Source organism: Strigops habroptila, chromosome 4 (assembly GCF_004027225.2).
Source record: "Strigops habroptila isolate Jane chromosome 4, bStrHab1.2.pri, whole genome shotgun sequence".
Taxonomy (NCBI): Eukaryota; Metazoa; Chordata; class Aves; order Psittaciformes; family Psittacidae; genus Strigops; species Strigops habroptila.
The window spans coordinates 30,097,455-30,117,717 of NC_046358.1; the positions used below are offsets into that span (position 1 = coordinate 30,097,455).

A 20,263-nucleotide genomic window follows, 5' to 3' on the forward strand; every position below is an offset into this window, starting at 1 on the left:
AGACCTGTATCTCTATGCCCAGATCAGTCTGATTCTTCTGCCTTAAAAACATGTGTTACTTCCTCTCATTTATCAAAAACCTGACCCACCAAATACTCTTATCAACAGTAATGTCCAACTTCTTATTGCTTAAATACTCATGGGGTCATCTTTGAGAAATATTTTTAGGGTCTCCCTTTCTTGGAGCGATTTTGGTATTGTCTGTCTGTGGGTTAGCATTGTTTTGCATCAGAATGATGTTCTTATGCTAAAAAGCAGTGGATTCATACAGTGGGAATAGTAACTCGTCTTGAGCTGTGAATTGAAGTGCCTCCTTTTCTGTGCTGTACACCAGTTCACGGGAATTTTTTTGCTTCATGCCTTCCAAATATAAACAGAATTACTAGGTTTTAAGATAGGTGTGTAGAAATAAAAGAATCATAACCATATGCTTTAGTCTCAGAACCAGGACCCTGCCTTCAGAAAATCTTCACCTACGTACATAAAAATAACAGTAACCCTTAAATTTTCTGAATTATAGGGTAATTTATTTTAATAATAAAGTTCCTGAAAATGTCAGACCATGATATAGGTGCATACAAACATTATACCTACTGACAATGGGGGAAAAAACCCGAAGCATACTTCAGAGTAGAAGTCACTTAAAAACATGCATTGTAGTCATTCTTCATTTTATCAAGACAGCATGCATGTAGAATGTGTGGATTAATTCTATGTTTTCGTTAGCTGACAACTGCATAAACCTTCTCCTGACTTTCAGAACTGTGTTAATCCTCGTTCCCTGCTTATAATCCCTCTACAAGAGCAAACAAGGTGAATGATGCTTTATCTTAGATCAAGAAAAGGCATCTGACAGCGTTTGGAAATTGCCTGAAGATTTATTGTGGTGAATATGATTTTTTAAGCTAGATAGTCTTCCAGAGTATTTGGAGAAATAACAGGAAAGATTGTGGAACTGGTAAATGTTTGGTTTTGTGGTTTTGAGATTGAGGTTGCACTTCAATGGCATTTACATTTTTGGTTCCAGGTTCCATTCTCACTTACTGCTTTATTAATTGTTGTTTCTTCTACCATAGAAATTAATACCGTAAAAATGAATAGCCTTTGGAACATTATTCAGTAATAAATGAATTTATAAATAGTTGTGATTTTAACTTCTGCAGGCTACAGCATATGAGTATACATTACGTTAGCTCATAGGGAATAGTAACCTGAATCAGTATTCTTGAGATAAACAAAATTTTAGAGAAGTGTTGTATTTTCTTGAAATTGTTGCCCGTGAATGTTCGTTATCCATCTTCTCCTTTTTAGTGGTTTTTAGTAATTAATTTTGTGAGCCCACATGTCCGACAGCTTTCACTGCCTACCAAATACACATTGATGTTGGAGTCCCTTTAGTATTCTTGCATTTTCCCATGCTTCTTTCCTGATTTTGTTTTTGCTGGGTTTTTTTTTTTTATGGTTCTGGTACGTGCGGAGTATTTGTTTGTTTTAGCAGACAGGCTTTCATGTGTATGCTTCTGTTCTGTGGCCTCAATCACATTTTTGTAGTTTTTCTAAATGATGGTTCAGATGTTGTCCCAACTTTAAGTGTTATCCTGGCTCGTTTTGCCTTTCTGAACATGAAATCAGATGCTGGGATGGTAAATTTGAGACAAGTTGTTAGTTATTGGTTTTCGTTTTCTGTAGAAAAATATCTCTTAACACCTGCAGAACACCTGTAGGCCTGGTGTTTTCAAGAGCTCAGCAAGAAATCTAAAGTATCTGCAGTCTCCAGTGTTGGCAACATGAAGGTTGTCTTAGTGCCCTCTTCAGCTCTAAACCTTCTTTGTTTGTAATGAAACTCAGCCTATTGAATCACAGAATATTGTGTTTATCTCAGCTTATTTCACTAGCAGCTCTGCCACTGCCTTCTTCCCACCATTCGTTATTTTAAGCCAACTGCTAATTTTATCAGGGTGACCTTTCTGTGTAAAAGAAAAACCTTTCAAAAGTTGTCACTAATTATTCTGTGACTCCACTCTTGAATATTCAGATGAGAAGTTTTCACGTATTAGCTAAGTTTTTCATAATACATCCCATAGGAGAGAAGACTGAATTGCTGTTTAATATATTTGTTCAGAAATATGAAAAAAAATTGCACAATCTCTGGTTATTTTTTTCTGTGTAATCTTAGAAGATCTAGTATAAATTAAAAAATAATAGGAGGAAAATTAATCTAGTAGTTAAAAGCTGTTGTAAATCTCATATGGAGAAGAAGCAAACAATAGTGACTTCACAGAAGATTGTTTGAAGGGTTTTACCATAATAGTGAAAGATTAAGAAACTAGAAAATTTTGTACCTCAAACAAGTTTAATTAAACTTGTGAGGTCCAAAGCATCCAAAATAACCTTCTTCTGGAAAGAAATTTTCAAAATTTTCCTGGCTAGAAGATTTGGAGTAAATCTTCTAGTGCTTCTTGGACCTGACATTATTTATTCTGTGTATTTCTAATTCAGCAAAGAAAGAGTACAACAAGTTTTTGTGCACAGAAAAATGAGAGTGATTATAACTGTGACAAGAATTTTTGTCACTCAGTTTCCCTTTCTAGCCTGCATTTCATTGCAAACTCTACTTGAAATTAAATCAGTTCTAATTTTATAGCCATCATTGTGTCGGTGTCCAGATAATTAAGTGGCTACAGCATGATGATCTTTACTTAAGCTAATTAGGTAGTTTTTTAGCTTGTAAACTGGTAAGAATGGAAAATCAGTATTTCCACTGAATTTTAGGCTGCCTCAGTTTTTTTAAGCTATGATCATTTTGCAGGTTTGTATACTTTTCACTAGTTGTATTCAGGAGTGAAGAACTAGTTTCTGACTTTGTGACTGACAGCTACTAACCAAATCATTTAATAGTGCTTGCTGATTTGTTAAGGGATCTCTTTTGGGTCTGTGATTTCATTACCTGTTTTTCACTACCAATCAAAGATGGTTTAGAGCAGAAGAGGCTGCCTGGGCATCGTGTTCACAGTCACCTTCCAGAGTGTGCCCCAGTTCTACCTGCACAAGGTGACCTTCCCCTTCACCCTCACCAAGGTAGGATGTGGGTGAGGCTTTTGAAGCCTCCTTGGGGATAAGCAAAGTTTTTTGGAAAGTGACACTACCAGAGAAAGACTGGGAAGGGGTTGTACTCCGATAGAAAATCCCACATGTATGTGTAGCTTGCACTCCTTATGCATATAGTGATGGGACAAGGGCTTTAAACTGAAAGAGGGGAGATTTAGATTGGACTTTAGGAAGAACTTCACTATGAAGGTGGTGAGACACCGGAACAGGTTGCCCAGAGAAGCTGTGGATGCCCCATCCCTGGAAGTGTTCAAGACCAGGTTGGACTGGCCTCTGAGCAACCTGGTCTAGTGTGAGATGTCCCTGCCCATGGCGGGGGGGTTGAAACTAGATGATCTTTAAGGTCTCTTCCAACCCAACCCATTCTAGGATTCTATGATCAAATGTAGTGACCCAAAGGAGCTGAATAGCTAGAGTTAAGTTATCGACAGCTGATTACAGTACCTGTGCTCTCTGCAGATTTTGCTTTTCTTTTTTTTTCCTTTTTTTCTTTTTCCATTTGTTTTCCTTTTTTTCCCTTTATTCCCCCTTTTCTTTTTTCTCTCCCCCCCCCCCCCCCCCGTGTGTGTGGATTACATTTGACAGTTTATATGTAATAATGGTTTAAAGAGTAAGTCTTAAGTCCTTGTATTGTCTCAAGAGGAAAGAAGGAAGTTGGATACTTATTTAGGTGGCATTCCATTCCTTGGTTGCCTTCAGGCTTTAATATGTCATGTTATTGTACCACGAATTAATGCAATCAGAATTGCTTCTTTCATATGAATAGCTAGTAACAGATAATAGGACACTGTCTTAGCAAATTTACTTCCAAATCATTTTGGAGTATATGGTATTTCTGACTTTTCAGTGAGAAGAATTTTTTGCTAGGAAAATGCAAGAAATGTTGCTGCCTTCTTTTTCGAGGGGCACGTTACAAAAGAAGCTTTCCTCAGAAAAAGTGAGATAGTGAAAACTCAGTGATGAAAGTGTCAAGATCATGTAGAATTTGGAAAAAAACCCCAGCACACGTACCCCCTCATCCCCAGTCAAAACACAAGTTTTCCTATTGGCACTGGCAAAAGCATTCATATTTGAAAAGCAGGGGGATATCTTTATTTTTAATCTCTTTTCTAGAGATGGTAACTCTTTTACTAGAAAGCCTAAGCCAATCCATTCCTCTTCAGTGGAGGATATGACTATGCAAGGCAAATATGGCATCTGCATAAAGTGGCATATAGTTCCCAAAATATTCTTCCTCAGTTGTCATATTTGATGAGTTGGCAAATTTGTATCAGTATTACTGTACTCACTCTCCAACTCTTTCCTTCTGTTTGGAGTTCATAAATGTTTCTTGTTAATCTAAAAATAGTCAGATGCGAGAGGGGAGAATATGGAATTGTAATGAGATAAACTGCAGCTCGGAATAATCAATGTACAGTTTTAGTCCACCCTCCCTGTCTCCAGTTCAGACACTCTGACACTGGATGTTTGTACAATTTGGGAATCTTCAGAAAGTTATATTTGACATTATTAGTGCTAGGACACTAACTACATGGCAGACCCAGTAGTGATGCTCCATGACGAGAACTGCTTTATTTTGTCTACGGGAAGAAAGTGTGCTCTGACTTGATCAGTTTAAACTTTGATGAGAGATGTTTGCTGATTACAGCTCTTTCTGTTTTAACAAATAATATGACAGAAGTGGCTTGTAGTTTCTCCCGTCATTCTTTCTGGGGAAATACAGATAAATGGCAGCAAATAAGAAAATATACACAACTATATAAAAATGTCTATAAACATGCAATGGAAATACTTCCTTGTATTTACTCACAGAATTGATTTCACACTTGGAAGTAACAATCAATAGATATCTGAGATGCTGTTATTTTACTGCAGTGTTCTTTTGTGCATTTTTACTGGTGCCCTAGTTTCATGAAGCTCAGGAGAAGTCACATGAATATATTCTTGGATTTTCATCCAATATTGTTGCTAAGGAAACATCATCTTTAATACTGTATCCTTGTCTGCAGCTTGTCTGTATTAATCACTGCCTGTTAGTGCTTAGCACAAACCAAGTAAGGATTGAAAAAAAACCTTAATTTCTTTTATAATGAAGTAGTTTATTATAGACTCTTCTCCTTCAGGATCCCCTGCCACTACAAACCTCACACAAACTGAAGGGTCATATCCATGTCTCTGGTCTCATCCCAAACAGACACAGTATGGACAGTTTTTGTACTTTTTTCATAGGCTGCTATTAGTATTGAATATCATTAATCTAACATAGGTATTGTACCTATGGTCAAAATGGTGGGAATGCTTACATGCTGCCTTAAAAGGGAGAAAAAACTTTTTCTGTATGAGGTATAAAAGAGGAGCTTGAATGCACTAAATTGAGAAACGTATCCATTTTCAGTATACTGTTAAAATTGTAATACTGTATTTCAGCTTGCTTTGAATATCTAGCTAGGGAATGGCCTGTCAGTCAGAGATATCAGTGGAAATCTCAGTTCTCTACAGGTCCAGATACTCGGTGTTGTTGCAGTAGTGACAGGCAGATTTTTTGAATTTTCTATTTCTGACCTCTTCTCAGAAGTACCAAATTTTATAGTCAATTTCAAAATTAATTTGACTTAGCAGTTTTTTAGCCAAATTCCTGCTTGCTTTGTTTCATGGTCACATTTGCCTTTTGGACATCTTTCTTCGTATCTGCCTCTTTAGAGAGACTATGTTAGATTTAACATCTGTTCTTGAAAGCCCAGGTCAGAAAGGCCGGAGGCAAGCAAGAAACCCTGAAGAACATGTCTCATTAGGAATATTTGTTTCCTTTTTTGAACAAGAAGTGTTACCTCATTCATCAGCTTAGTCATCCTTCAAGGAAGAGGAAAGAAATGAAGCCCAAGTTTACTGTCTAGCTGCGTGGGCTAGATGCAAGCACAGTTTCAGCAGTCTAATCTGGATGGGTCATCCCAGCTTCCATCAGCAGGGCAGTAAACAACTCAAGTTCTCTTGAATGCAGAGCTTCTTGTTCCATTAAGAAGTCTCCTTCCTCTCCCTATGAGAAAACATGCAAGAAAATCTGTGTGAGGGTGTCAGTGTACTCAAGTTCACAGAGCCCACATCAATAAATTTGGAAGCTGTCTTAAGAGCTGAGCCACACTCGTGGTTTTCTGCCTGTCCTCAGAGACTGACTGGATGGGTAGTAAGCAATTATTTCAAATACCATTTCAGTAGTTATACACTATTAACACCTCTGTAGAGGTGTCTTGGAGATCTTACCTTGGGTATCCAGATACAAGTCACACTCATTATTTGATCCTGTTAACTGCATCATGCCCGTGAGTCAGTGTAGTCCCTGTATAGTAAATGTTTATGGTTATCCATTTCTGGGCACCTATTCTAGTTACTTTTTTTCTTCCTGCACTGAGAAGCTATTTATAATGCATTGCTCAGGACTGTTTCAATAATGAAAGTTTCTGAATATGTGAGGTGTTACCAATGCTTTTATGCTAGAGGTTAGACCAAGATACTGTATTTTTGTATTAATTGCTACGCCTGTCAGGATTGCTTAATCACTCATAGTCCAATGAAAGAACTACAAAGGGTCTCCATGTTGCTTAAAACTGGAGTCTAATCCTTGAGTTTCGATCAGGACTTAACATTTCAGACCTGGAATTCTGTATCGTACCCCATGGCTTTAATGATAGCCAAGGCTTCAATATTAAAGAAAAGCATCATCTTATAATTCACAGTTCAGGCTTCCCTTTTCCATCTGTCCTCATAGCCAGTGGGATAAAATACTTGCACTTTGTATTTGTACTTAAAGTACAATACTTTAACCCATCCTTTACTCCTAGGTCTGGAAGAAATGGTGAGGGAAGGTGTTCTCAGGTATTTCATCAGCCACTGCCAGTAGTTCTGATGTTCTGTTACCCTGAAATCCCTGCATACTGGCTTTTTTAAAAGAAACTTGCTCTTTTAAAGTATTTATTGTATATTAATTTTCTTCTACTTTCAATGACTATCTAGAAAGGTTGTTAGCAGTTAACTGTAGAGACTGAAGTGGAAGGACATTGGTAGTTCTACAGTGTTGTCTGTTGTGATTTGGATCTTAATTTGTGGTTCATTACCCCATCTCAAGGCAGAATTTGAACTCAGTTGTTTAAGCCAGTATTTTATATCATGATATAGAAAGCATTAATACTATGACATTGCTATTAGTTATTATTTTCCATTTATTAATTGGAAAGAGAGGAAACATTCTCTATGTTCACCTAATGCTCTTTGAGTGGAATTAGTTGGCACACTTGGACTAAGGCAATGTTTTCCTGGCCATTGGTAGTGCCTTCCATCTCTGATGCATTGTGTTTGTTCTGGTTTTTTTGCTAAAAACATGCTAAGGTAATTTTTGGTTGCTGGAAAGTGTTTTGTAAGGTGTGGTGTGGGGGTGCTTTTGCATGTATCTGTGTCCTGGGTGGTGCCTGAGTGTTTTTTCAAAGCTGCAGTATGGGGTGGTTTTCACTTGCTTGAAACTGCACAATGTACTAATAGCAGAGCTCAGTACTGGATTGAAGAGATCATGAATCAGTCATAAGACTGCTGTGTTTCTACTTTTTCTCTTAGTCTCTCTCTTTTTTTTTTTTTTTTCCCCCCATCATGTATTCTTTTCACTTACTTTCTTTACTTGAATTGTGCCATTGTGAAAATTAGATCATCTCAAATGCAGGATTTCCCCTCCTCCAGATGCTTTTCCTTTTTCCCCATGCGTACACCACCTGCCTGTGTGTGCTCTGGGAGATGTGCAGGTATTGGTCAGGATAAGGTGGCAGAGTTGCAGTGAAATATGATAAGTTTTGCTGCCAGCTCCTTTCTGCATTTTTTTTTTTTTTTTTTTTAATTATAAAATTGCTGTGTCAAATAAAGAAGGAAGGGAAGAACCAGAGAAATGACGCTGTAGTTGGAGAAGCAAAGAGGGTATGCTGGTTGCTTGATCCCAGTGCTGAGGATAATGCAGAGTAGCAAAGAGGAGGAATTCCCATAAAAAGTTGAAAGGTCCAGAGGCTCTTTACCTTTTGTAGAAACTTTGGAGTTAAAGGTTTCTCTCAGAGTTGTCCATGTGGAATTTGTCAAACAGTATCAACCAATTGAAATGCTACAGTACAATAGAAAAAATACAAAAGTTTATCATGTAGTGTAGTATGACTTTTACTCTTTACTTTTACTCTTTTTGTATATAGAAAATGTATACATCTTTTTAGTTAGGGTTCCGACCCCCCCGGTGATTTCCTGGTTAGCTTTCTCCAGGCCACTTCTGTTTATAGACTCCCCTGGTTTTCACCCTTGGAATTTCATTAACCAAAATCTCTGTTCAGGTGTAAGGTCATCTTACCATTGCAAAGTGCTCAACCTTTCTCCTTTCCAAGTGATCTTTATGTTGTTAGTGGTTCTGTCCACCAGTCTCTCAAGATCATTATTACCCTATTATTAGTTAGGGGAGGAAATATTTTAGCCAAATTTAATAGCTAACTTCTGAAATTTTTATCTCCCTGACTTAATGTGGAACTTCTACATCATTTTGGACTGCTGTACCTAGTCTGTGTAGAATGTTATGAAGTAGCTTGTTTGGGTTTCTATTAGAATATATTCTTTCTTAATTTTCTGTGTTATAAAATCTGAATCTTCAGACCTCATGTCCTCCCTTGCTGCTTGCTTGCATAAGCAAAACAAAAAACTGTCTTGCTGACTAGCCTGCTCTCTAGCTCGGTCCCAGATTTGATGAAACAGTTGTGATGATCCACTGTCGACTTTAAAAGACTCTGAAGTGTGAGAAAGGACTCTGCAATATTAGAAATGTGAAAAGTTAACTATTAGTCAAAATCAATTATTCCCAATTGTTCAATATTAAAATTAAGACATTGAAGATAATCTCATCTCACTTCAGTTTAGACATCTGAAGTCTAGCCATAATATCTAGTCTAAGCTAGTCATGCTTTGGCTTGCTATACGATCAGCCAAGAGAGAGCTCCAGAGGGTTATTCAATCCTCTCATAAAAAGGATGTCAAATGGTAAGTAGAATGAAGTAGTTCGGAAGATGCTTATCTCTCTCCATTGATGGTAGATCTGTAGGTAGCTAAATACCAACTATTACAGCTATTGTGGAATTTGCGATACAAAAGGACTTGTTAATATCTACTATCAGTGGGAAAATATTATAAAATCATTATTACTGAGAAATATTAATACAAAAATCTAGGCAAATGTAAAAGTTTCATTCAAAAATATTTTGTATATTTTTCTCTGGCAGCCTTGCTTTGCATCCTGAACGTGTGTTGGTGGCAACAGGTCAAGTTGGAAAAGAACCGTATATCTGCGTGTGGGACTCGTACACTGTGCAAACTGTATCTGTTCTGAAAGATGTTCACACACATGGTATAGCTTGCTTGGCTTTTGATTTAGATGGTCAGGTACGTAATTAATATTCTTTTTTTTTTTAAACAAATAAGCTGTTTATCTGTCAAATCTCGTTAAGTAGCTTTTTGGTGTTTTAAGGATGTGTATTGACTCAGGTTTTATCTGCATATTCTCAAGTTGAGGAAAAAAAGGTCGGCATTACTAATGACAAATATTCGTTTTTGGCAAGTATAACTTCAAAAGAGTGTTTAATGAAGATGAGGTGGTAGGGAGATCCTTGTGGTTTGTGGGCCGCACTTCAAGGTTATACTAAATGGCTGGAGACAGCGGAGCTAGTGGTGCAGGGGTGTGTCTTGCGCACAGAGTGATGCTACTTCTCTTGGGCTCCTGTCTCTAGGCAGTATCCCCTTCTCTGGCATGCATTTTGTGTGTGTTGGTGACTCTCCGCATTTTGGTTGGTTGTTCAGAGTCACATATCCTGGATCTTAAGAGTCAAGAAAAACATGCAATATATAGATGAATCACAAGAAAAATGTGGTTCCTATTACTGATCTCTACATGATCACTATCACAAACGTTGGTCATCTTCAGTCACTGGGAAGGAATATGTGGACTGAAGTGAGGTCAAGCCCATTGCACTCTTTGTTTGTTCTATTACTTGTTCATTTTTTATGCTTCATGTTGGGCTGTGCCACAGATATGCTCTCCTTCCCACCCCAGCTGGTCTGCCTAGCTCAGGAAGACATCGTTTATTCTTTATTTATTGTCCTTTGTTAATTGTCTTGAGGAATCTGATGATTCATTGGTGCACCTGTGTTACCTAAAACCAAGGTTACCCTTCAGTCTCCTTGGTGCTGGGAGAAGTTCAGCTAGCTTTATGGTATGTTCTCATGTGAGCGTGCTGGGTTATTTTTTGCTCTTTTCTGAGCTGTACTGCACTGTGGAAGTCTACTGGTTGGTAACAAGATTTTCTTGTTCTTATGAGAACAGAGAACATAATTTAATCTCTCTTTTTGAGAAGTCATTGTATTGCCTTATGTCTGGGAAGGCATCACCAAATTGTTTTTTTTTTTTTTTTGTGATGGGTACGCAATAAATGTAAAACTAGTTTGCATTTACTCCTCTCATTCTGCAGTAGGACTGGAATTGAACTGGTTGGAAGCGTAGCTGGAATTGAAACTGATGTTCCTTCTGAGAATATTTTCAAAGATGGAATAGAAAGGTTGGACTTTGCAGTATCTGAAAAATTGAAGTTGACATTAGTAAATTGGGAGCATGGATGACAATTGTATTTAAGTTGCTTCTTGTAATCTTGGAGCTTCTCAGACAGTAAAGAAATCATGTTATTGAGAATAGGTTTCTGTCTTTGGGAAAAAACTTGCTTAAGATTGGGGTTTGCTTTTGCTTTTTTACAAACTCAGTTTTATAATCTATGTAGAAATTGAAATGAAATTTGTCTTTAATGTGTGTAGGTATTAACTGCTGAACAGTGAAAAAACTTTGTCCTTAAAGATTTGCAAAGCTTTCATTTATCAAAATTAAGATGGCACAATTCATGTTCATAAACTGAACAAAAAGACTTTCTTTAAAAACAAAACTCAAAATCACCAAGTTTCTTTTTAGCAGCTCTTTAATACTGTTAGTCTTTCTGTTGAGAATTTCTATAGGAAAAACAACGTTTTGACTGGTTAGCAGATAAAGTAAAAGTGGACTGTTGGCTAATATGGTCAATGATCTGTGTCAAGAAATCTGGAAAGGAATAGACATAGACATGGAAAGACTCAGACATAGAATCAGCTAGGTTGGAAGGAAGTTTAAATCATCAAGTCCAGCCTTTATCTCAGGACTGCCAAATCCACCACTAAACTATGCACTAAGATCCTCATTTATGTGGTTTTTGAACACTTCCAGAGATGGCAATACCACCACTTCCCTGGGCAGCCTGTTCCAATACCTGACCACCCTTTTCGTGAAGAAATTTTTTCCTAATATCCAATCTAAACCTTCCCTGGTGCAGCTGTTTTGAGGAATCAAGCAAAAGATTATTAAAGCTTTTGAATGTTTTGTTAGTTTCCAAGAAGATTGAAGAAAATATTTTTCTTTGTATTTCCTGAACTTGTGAAATAAATACTTAAATTCTGCAAGTTGTATGTAATTAAAAGTAAAACCATGTAGTTTCATTAACTTCAGTGAGATTCTTCCTTTTTGCAAATCTCCTGACTGATGCTTGCCGTGTATGCTATATATAATTATATATATTAAATGTTATAAATCCAAAATATTTTATCTGAGATCTTACTACTTTATGATCATGATACTGTAACCGAAGAGATGTGTCTATGGAAGCTTTGGCATAAGATGTTGTGTCTTTAGTTTTCTTCTATATCAAAATGTAGCTATTGCTTCTAACTCAAATATGTTATGAATTTGTTATAATTCAAAATGATTACTCTAGTTTTCATTAATATAGTGAATTTTTAAATTTACTTATTTATTTTGGACATTTTTAGCGCTTGGTCTCAGTTGGTTTGGATTCAAAAAACACAGTTTGTGTATGGGACTGGAGAAAAGGGAAATTATTGTCAATGGCTCCCGGTCATACAGACAGAGTAAGTATAACTAAAGAATTTGATGTCAGTGAAAGTTTAGTTTGTTAAACCATGTCTGTGTATACATACTAGAGCTATGTCTGAACAAAAAAACATTTTATGTTTTAGGAATTGAATTTGCATAATGCTTGGATATGTATTATATGTGAAGATATTTAAGATATGTACATTTCTTTCTAAAATAAAATGCGTAACTCACCATTTATTTGCATATGGTTTGTTGAGACTGTAAGCATGTAGGGGAAGTGCAAAATTACAGGCGCTTCCTAGACCCTAATCCGCATATGGGAAATCAAGATGCGAGTAATTGCTTAAATTTTTCTAGTCTGTAAATGAACCTTAATGTTGTTTTATCATGTGATGTAATTAGACTAGGAAAAAAACAAATAGAGCTAATAAGAGCTATACATTGCAGTTTCAGTATTGAATGAGGTGATAAAATGTCATTCCAATAGTTCCATTTAAAGCATTTCAGACTGTCTGTTAATTGCTACAAGTTTTTACTATTTTAACTGTCCCATGCTAGAAAGGTGATCTCTGCTGACATCCTTGGGGTTTTTTTATGCAGATATTTGATATTTCTTGGGATTTGTACCAGCCAAACAAGCTCGTCAGCTGTGGTGTGAAACATATCAAGGTAATGAAATAAATGTTAATTCATAAAATATTTAAGCGGTAGTAGTTTATACTCTACAAAATATATAAAAATGGAACCTAAAAGGAATATATAATTATAATATAAAAGGTCTTCTGTAAGAATAGTATTGCTTCTTAGGCACTGCAATCATAGATCACACCTAACTACACTAGATGTTTTCAAGATATAGATAGTTGCAAGATATAGTAGAAAACAGACCATCTCTGCTCAAGAGAGTTCATGCCCTGACAGAAGAAATGTGGAAGGAATGAAATGGTTGTCAGTAGCATTGTATGTAATGATCATAATAGAACTTAAAATTTAGATTGTCTAAAATATGTTTGAAACCCCAAGTAGCACAAGACAGGATGCACACGTTTAAGGCGAGTCCAGGTACTCAAGTTTCTGATTCTTGAACAATTAATGAATTGTTACAGTTCAGGGGTAGAATGAGTTGAAAAGACATTTCTTACAGTTTGAGAGAGTATGGGAATACAGGGGAAAGAGAAATGGAAATGCTTGTCCTTTCTTTTAATACTTTTTTCCCTGCTGTTATTTCTACCTTTGTCATTTTGAGCACTCTACCTGTTACAGGATTCATAATTCAGACAGTTCATGTCTTTTTCAAGCAGAGTGTTCCATGAAACACTCTTCTTTGATTCGTGTACCAACTGCTGTGCAGAAACAGCTTAATTCTGTCAGCAGAATTATCAATGCTTGACTGCCATCAAATATGTTTCCTGAAGTCATTACCTTCTCCCATGCACTGTCTTCTGTGTTACCACATAACAGCAGTAGATGGCAGCTTGAAAGTTCTGTATTGCTCTTATGTGTAGGTTCCTATAGTGGGAAAAATGTTTTGCTTTTCATAAAATGAACTTTTAGATTAATATGTGTTTATGGTTTATTGGAGAAAATGTTCCATGTGTTGGCTAGATTGCACATGCCTTTGATTTAGCATAGCATTTAGCAGGTCATTTACAGATTTCCATAGGTTTGATTAATAATGATCTTTTTTCTACTTCAAGATCTTAAAGGACCGTTATGCCAACAGTGAGCTAATGTGTTGTACCAACAGCAATTTTAGTATTTAAGGTGGCTTTATGACTTCAAAACATCTATTTAGATAGGCAGAAGTTTATTTGAGCAACTTTTAAGGCTCTGTAAAGACCTTTTAAATAAGAACAGCATTTTAAAAATAATTGGTGTTTCCTTTGAGAAAGCATTAACTGAAAATCTGAATCCTGGAGATTTATAGGCATTTGGATCAGGCAAGAGATTTTTGTTGATGTGTATTTTTCTTAAACCATTGCAGTTCTGGAGCTTGTGTGGCAATTCCTTGACACCAAAACGTGGTGTTTTTGGCAAAACTGGTGATCTCCAAACTATATTGTGCCTAGCCTGTGCAAGGGATGAAGTGACATATTCTGGTGCACTGAATGGAGATATATATGTATGGAAAGGAATCAATCTTGTACGGACAATACAAGGAGCGCATGCTGTAAGTATATCTCTTTAATATAAAATGTTAAATAGATTTCCAGAAAGCTGGAAAGGGCATTGCAAGATCACCTGGTTTGTGTTTCTAAACTATTTCAATGATAGAGACTCAGTATGTCTCATCTGAATATATTTTCTTTTCTGTTCTTTCTCTCTGTTGCTCAAGATTGCTGTTGTGTTAGAAAGTGAATGCTAGATTGAGAAATACATTTAGGTGTCTATTTATGTACTGTCTCCCATTATCATTGATGGGGGACTTGGTAATCAATAGAGCCTGGAATGCATTTAAGTTTACCCTTCAGTAGACATGTATTACTCTGTTCAATTACCCATGCAGGGGTATACATAGTGATATTTTATATATCAGAGTTGAGTACATAGCTGCCTCCCCCAAAGAATATGGATCTACTTTATCTGACTTTCTTTTATGGATGTCTTATTAATCTAGAGGCATCTCAGAAGGCCTGGACTGCTCTATTTAGGTAATTGGTGTTGAAACAAATAAATAGATCCCCAGAGTGGCTCTGGAGCTTCATCTACATCTCTGACCATTTGGAGATACTCACAACGTGGCTGGACACAGCCCTCAGCAACATGCTGTTTTCTGACTCTGCTTTGAGCAGAGTAGACTAGAAGCTCTCCAGCGTTTTCTCCAATATCAGCTATTCTGTCATTCTGTGAATTGAGTCCTACTGGCTGGTTGTCTGATAGCTCTCTGAAGTCTGTTGATTCCATGAAGCATAATGTAAGCACAAACTCCCAGCTTGTTTGTAGACACATACATTTAGTCATTTTAGCTGGACTCAATCGCTCTTCCTTGTCCAATGTTGCTGCCTTTTACTGTATTCATTCAGCTTTTTAGAACAGTATATAGCTTTGAAAAGTGACGACATCGGTGAAAGTTAAATATTTTTTTTTCAAAAGTGCTTGGTAAGATTTTCTTTTAATCAAAATGTTTAGTGTGAGTATGAAGTGATTATATTTTTACTACATAAGTTTATATTATATTTTCCATATTCTTCCAAATCATATGGCTCTGTGATTAAAGTAGGGAGCAAAAAAACACTTAGTGGTTTGCAATCTGATTTGTGTATGCCAATCTGTGAGAGTCCTCATTTCCTCTCATAGTAGTAAGTCATATACTTCTAACTTCTCCAAGTATCACTTTAAACCTAAAGCATCTTGTTGGTTTAACCTATGAGGCATGAAACTGCTAAGGTAAATTTATGAAGCTATATTATGTGCTGGTTGAAGGTTGATTTTTTTTTTTTTTTTTTTTTTTTTGTTTCGAAAGGCATTGTACTTTCTAGATAATATTTAAAATTCCCTTATTAACAATTTAAAATAGTGTGAAAATACAAGCACATGAGTTCCTATATTGCAGCTTTGAAATTCTAGGTAAAAATAACAGTAAATATTCTTTCTTATAAGCACGCATTTGTTTTCGCTGGCAGTATTGGACTGGATGTATGTATATAACTGAAGTATTAAAATCACTCTTTATGATTTGACCAGGTAGAATGGAGGGGACAAAAAGCGATGAATGATATGTATGTGGAGAGGTTGCAGTCAGTCAGTACTAAGGAGACTCTTAGTTTATTGATGACTTAGAAATATACATTCAGGACAGTGGCAGATTGTTGAATTAACTAATAATTTAAAAGGGACTGGACTGCTTATTCAGACAGCAGTATAATGACAGTGTATCTTATTAGGAACAAAAAGAAAGTTATGAAGAACAAGTGTAAAACTATTTTGCATTTGAGATTTCTTTATATTCATGTAAGTGTATGTATATAAAAAATCAAATATATATGCCCACACATATGCATAACCTTCCTTTATGCATCTGCAGAAATATTTAATGTATATTAACTGTATGTATATTGTATGTATGTATATTGTAATATATATTAACCGTATCCTGGGCTGCATCAAAAGAAGGAGGTCGAAGGAGGTGATCCTGCCCCTCTACTCTGCTCTTGTGAGACCTCACTTGGAGTACTGCGTACAGTTCTGGTGTCCTCAACATAAAAAGGACATGGAGCTGTTGGAGCGAGTCCAGAGGAGGGCCACGAGGATGATAAGAGGGCTGGAGCACCTCCCATATGAAGACAGGCTGAGAGAGTTGGGGCTGTCCAGCCTGGAGAAGAGAAGGCTGCGTGGTGACCTCATAGCAGCCTTCCAGTATCTGAAGGGGGTCTACAAGGGTGCTGGGGAGAGACTCTTCCTTAGGGACTGTAGTGGTAGGACAAGGGGTAATGGGTTCAAACTTAAACAGGGGAAGTTTAGATTAAATATAAGGAAGAAGTTCTTTACAGTGAGGGTGGTGTGGCACTGGAATGGGTTGCCCAGGGAGGTTGTGGATGCTCCATCCCTGGCGGTGTTCAAGGCCAGGTTGGACAGAGCCTTGGGTGGCATGGTTTAGTGGAAGGTGTCCCTGCCCACGGCAGGGGGGTTGGAACTAGATGATCTTAAGGTCCTTTCGATTCTATGATTCTATGATTCAAGAACACACAAATTCTAAACCAAGAAATATAAAGGGGTATTTAAATATTCCCTGATTGTTACTCTCTACATTCTGATCTGGTTTTAGTGTTCATACTTAGTGTTCAATAGTGTTCTATTCTGATCTGTATTTTCCTAAGGTGATGTCGACATTTACTTTTTGATGCTGAAGTTAAATGAAATTTTTAAAATGCATGTCTTACATACATAGAACTGGATTCCCAGAGGAGAGAGTGCACTTTCTCTCGTATCCAAAACTGATCAGGAAAAGAGCGTCCCATCCTATTTGGTGCTGTAGGAGACATCTGTCCTGTATATTCACATATCTGTTACTTGGATTATTTAGAATTGCAACAGTTCATTGCAGAATAATGCTGTGCTTTTCAACTCTTTCAGTGTGAAATGACCCAACTGATAAATGTAGAGAGCACTTGTTGCTCCATTACTTATGTGCTGTGTCAGTTTTGTTGACCACAAGACCAAATTTGAAGTGCTGTGCTCCTTATCTTCAGTAGTGTCAGTGGATGGAGCTCAGGTGACCTTGGAGTAGGTCTCATCTAGCCTTCTATTTTTGGCTCTGTCCTTTAGGCTCAATGGAATTGTGCTTTGCAATACTGAAAATTAAGTAGGGACAGTAGTCCATGGCTATGGAATTCATTTTCACAAGAGATTAGTGTCACTACAAATCTCACCAATTTCAGGGGAAAAAAAGACCTAATAAAATCTCTTCTGGAAGCTTACTTCCCAACAAAATGAAACCTTGTTTTTCAATGAAATATTACCTTAAAGTTAATATTGTCAGACTATTATAAGCACAAAATACAGCAGCTTGGAATAAGAGTGCCTGTTCAGCCATACTAAACTATTACTATCATATTTTATAGTGATTTTGCAGTTAATTTTATAAATCATGCTCTTGTTCATTCTTTTAAAAGAAAACACAAGGGTAAATGATAACATTTGTGGTGTGCATATGTTGTTAAAAGCAGTGTGCACATAGTAGGGAATTGATAGACATTTTTGTTCAGCATGCTGGTGCTGGAATTGTCATCCCTGCTTGCCTGTTTATCATCCTGCGTCATTACTCCTCAATGGGCTTGAATTAAACTGACAATTCATTAAAGGAAAGCATGTCTATTATTTACATAAAATACCATGTATTCCTTTCTTGCAGCATAAACAGTAGGCATCCGAGATGCAGGAAAACGTTTTCAAAAGCATGTTAGTCATGTGGGGATATGGTCCATCCAGCTGGCAGTGGTCTGCATTAATACAGAAAACAGGTTCTTTTCAAAGGTTGGCTATCTTTGTCATAGTTAACTTTGCTGAAAAGACATTTTTTATTTTAAGAATGAAATAAAGTGAAATGCAATAAAGTGAATGAAATAAAAGTGAAAAATAAACCAAGCTGTTCCAGTGTAAGCAACTAAGGAAAGAGATAGCAACTTTAACACTAGCAAGCAAAATAAGAATTCATAGCTAAAACAGATTATCTGTCTTCTGTCACAGCACTACTAAGAACTGTAGACAGAGGAAAGAAGAGTTTCTGGCAGATTCCTATCTAAGTTTGAGTAGAAACAAAAAGTTGAAAGCAAATAGGTTGGGATGACTGGAGGATTAGTTGGAAGAGGAGTGAAGAGTTCGCTTAATGTAGAAGTAGGAATGAAAAGTAGTAGAAGATGGAAATGAGCAGGGGTTGAAAGAGTTAAGGCACGGAGTTCATGTGCAGGGAACACTGAATAGAAACGGGAAACTCAAATTCTAGTTTTGCTGATCTCTCCTAAATAATAATGCCAAACGAAAGTTTTAAGAAGAAGAAGGATAACAGCAACATGAAAGCACATCTAAGTTCATTGGCACTAGTAGTACTTCAGGAGGTTATTTGTAGGCAGTGTATCTGATTTTGAAGAGTTAATATAGACCTTGACTAAATAAAAACATAAATCTTTTATTAGATGTCTCACTTTTGTGCCAGTGCAAAGAGTGGAATATGGAGTCTTCTATTTATTTATCATCTTACATGTTCTAAATTCCTGGTAGTCCATGACTATTAAGATATATATAAGAGATGTTACTCAGGTATTAAAACAATACTAGTATGCTTATTTTTAAACACTGTACTGTTTAAAGATTCTTGTGTGCCTTTGCCTTGCATAGTGAATATACATAAGATGCTTTCTCAGCAGCTGAATAATTTATTTTGAGATAGTCTTTCAGGGGTACACATTAAAGTTGTGTGGATTGATGTCAGAAACTGAGGTTAAATAACAGGCTCGAGGTTAAATAACAGGCATTCTGTTAAAACTATTCCACGCCTATGTCACTTGGCTGAATAGTAATTAAATATAGATGGAAACAATATAATGAACTTAAATGAATGGTTTTAAGCTGGTGTCATGTACCAACACATTAAGTTGTGCAGCATTTTTCTCCTGCTTAGACTAGTCGTAGTTTTGAAAGGAAACTATCCCCTTACTTCAGCCAGTGAGAGGCATATAGGCAACTGTTTTCAATGTTTAAATAATAAGCTCATTTTGAATAATATGCCAATTTTTTAACTGTTTTATTGGTGATTTGTTAGATAGGAAGATTAAATTTCACAGTAGTGGCTTTGCACTGTAAGCTTACTGATGCCATCCTTAAATGTTTGCAATCCACTTCCTTGCTATGCAGTTTATATTGGGAGACACGATATCTTATAGTAAGTGCCCTACATATGTTGCTTTACATGTTAGCATCTATGTCCTGATTGAATCTAGGAGTAAGAAGGAGGCACGGGACTTCTTACTGAACTGGTATAATGTTTCCATTCTCCATGCTGCTCGGTAGTAGTCAGTTGCTGCTGAAGTTTCCATATGATCTTTCAAGCTTGATCCTAATTATAGCTAACTGCAGTCATGTGTTTTAGGAATCGCATAGTCAGTGTGGTCTATTTTATAGAAATGACTGCATTTAGATAAATTAACACTTGATTTTCGTCCGTCAAGTTTTTGAGGCAAGATAGGTCCAGCAGCAACAGAAAACCTGAGACAACTTCACTATTAGAAGCTTCTTGGCTACAAGCGGTAGCAGTATATTCATGGAGTGGGGACCATCTTTGTCATGTTGTTTTTGTACTTCTGCAGCTTTCAACTAGCATTTCTGATAGACCTCGGCATTTATTTATTTATTTACTCTCATTCAAATTTCAAATTCTGCCCCTCTCCCCCTCCCCCCCCAATTTGAGGGAACACTGATGTGATACCAGCTGGTTCTATTGGAAAATAGGACATACTCTGCATTCTGAGAAAACTGCTGATCAATTTGAGATGTTACTTCCAGAATTTGCCTGTTCATTGGGAAATGTAATGAAAAATTTATAACAAAAGAATGCTAACTATTCTATGATTCTATAATGCAGTCTGTATGTCAAACTTTGTAACTTTTAGGATTGAAGACTTTGATACTTTTTATTTTGAACACAATCAATCTTTGTTGCTCATGTTATTCAATTGGATCAAAGTCAGTGTA

At 36.6% G+C, this 20,263-nt stretch overlaps 1 protein-coding gene across 4 annotated transcripts in view; it reads left to right on the top strand.

Moving 5' to 3' along the window:
- EML5 (EMAP like 5) overlaps window positions 1-20,263 on the top strand; it is a 102,589-nt gene that overhangs the window by 10,713 nt on the left and 71,613 nt on the right. For all 4 annotated transcript variants that reach the window (XM_030482932.1, XM_030482933.1, XM_030482934.1 and 1 more), the window contains exons 2-5: window positions 9,393-9,552; window positions 12,010-12,108; window positions 12,677-12,745; window positions 14,061-14,246. In XM_030482932.1, the coding sequence (XP_030338792.1) occupies window positions 9,393-9,552; window positions 12,010-12,108; window positions 12,677-12,745; window positions 14,061-14,246 (514 nt within the window). The remainder of the gene's footprint in view (window positions 1-9,392; window positions 9,553-12,009; window positions 12,109-12,676; window positions 12,746-14,060; window positions 14,247-20,263) is intronic.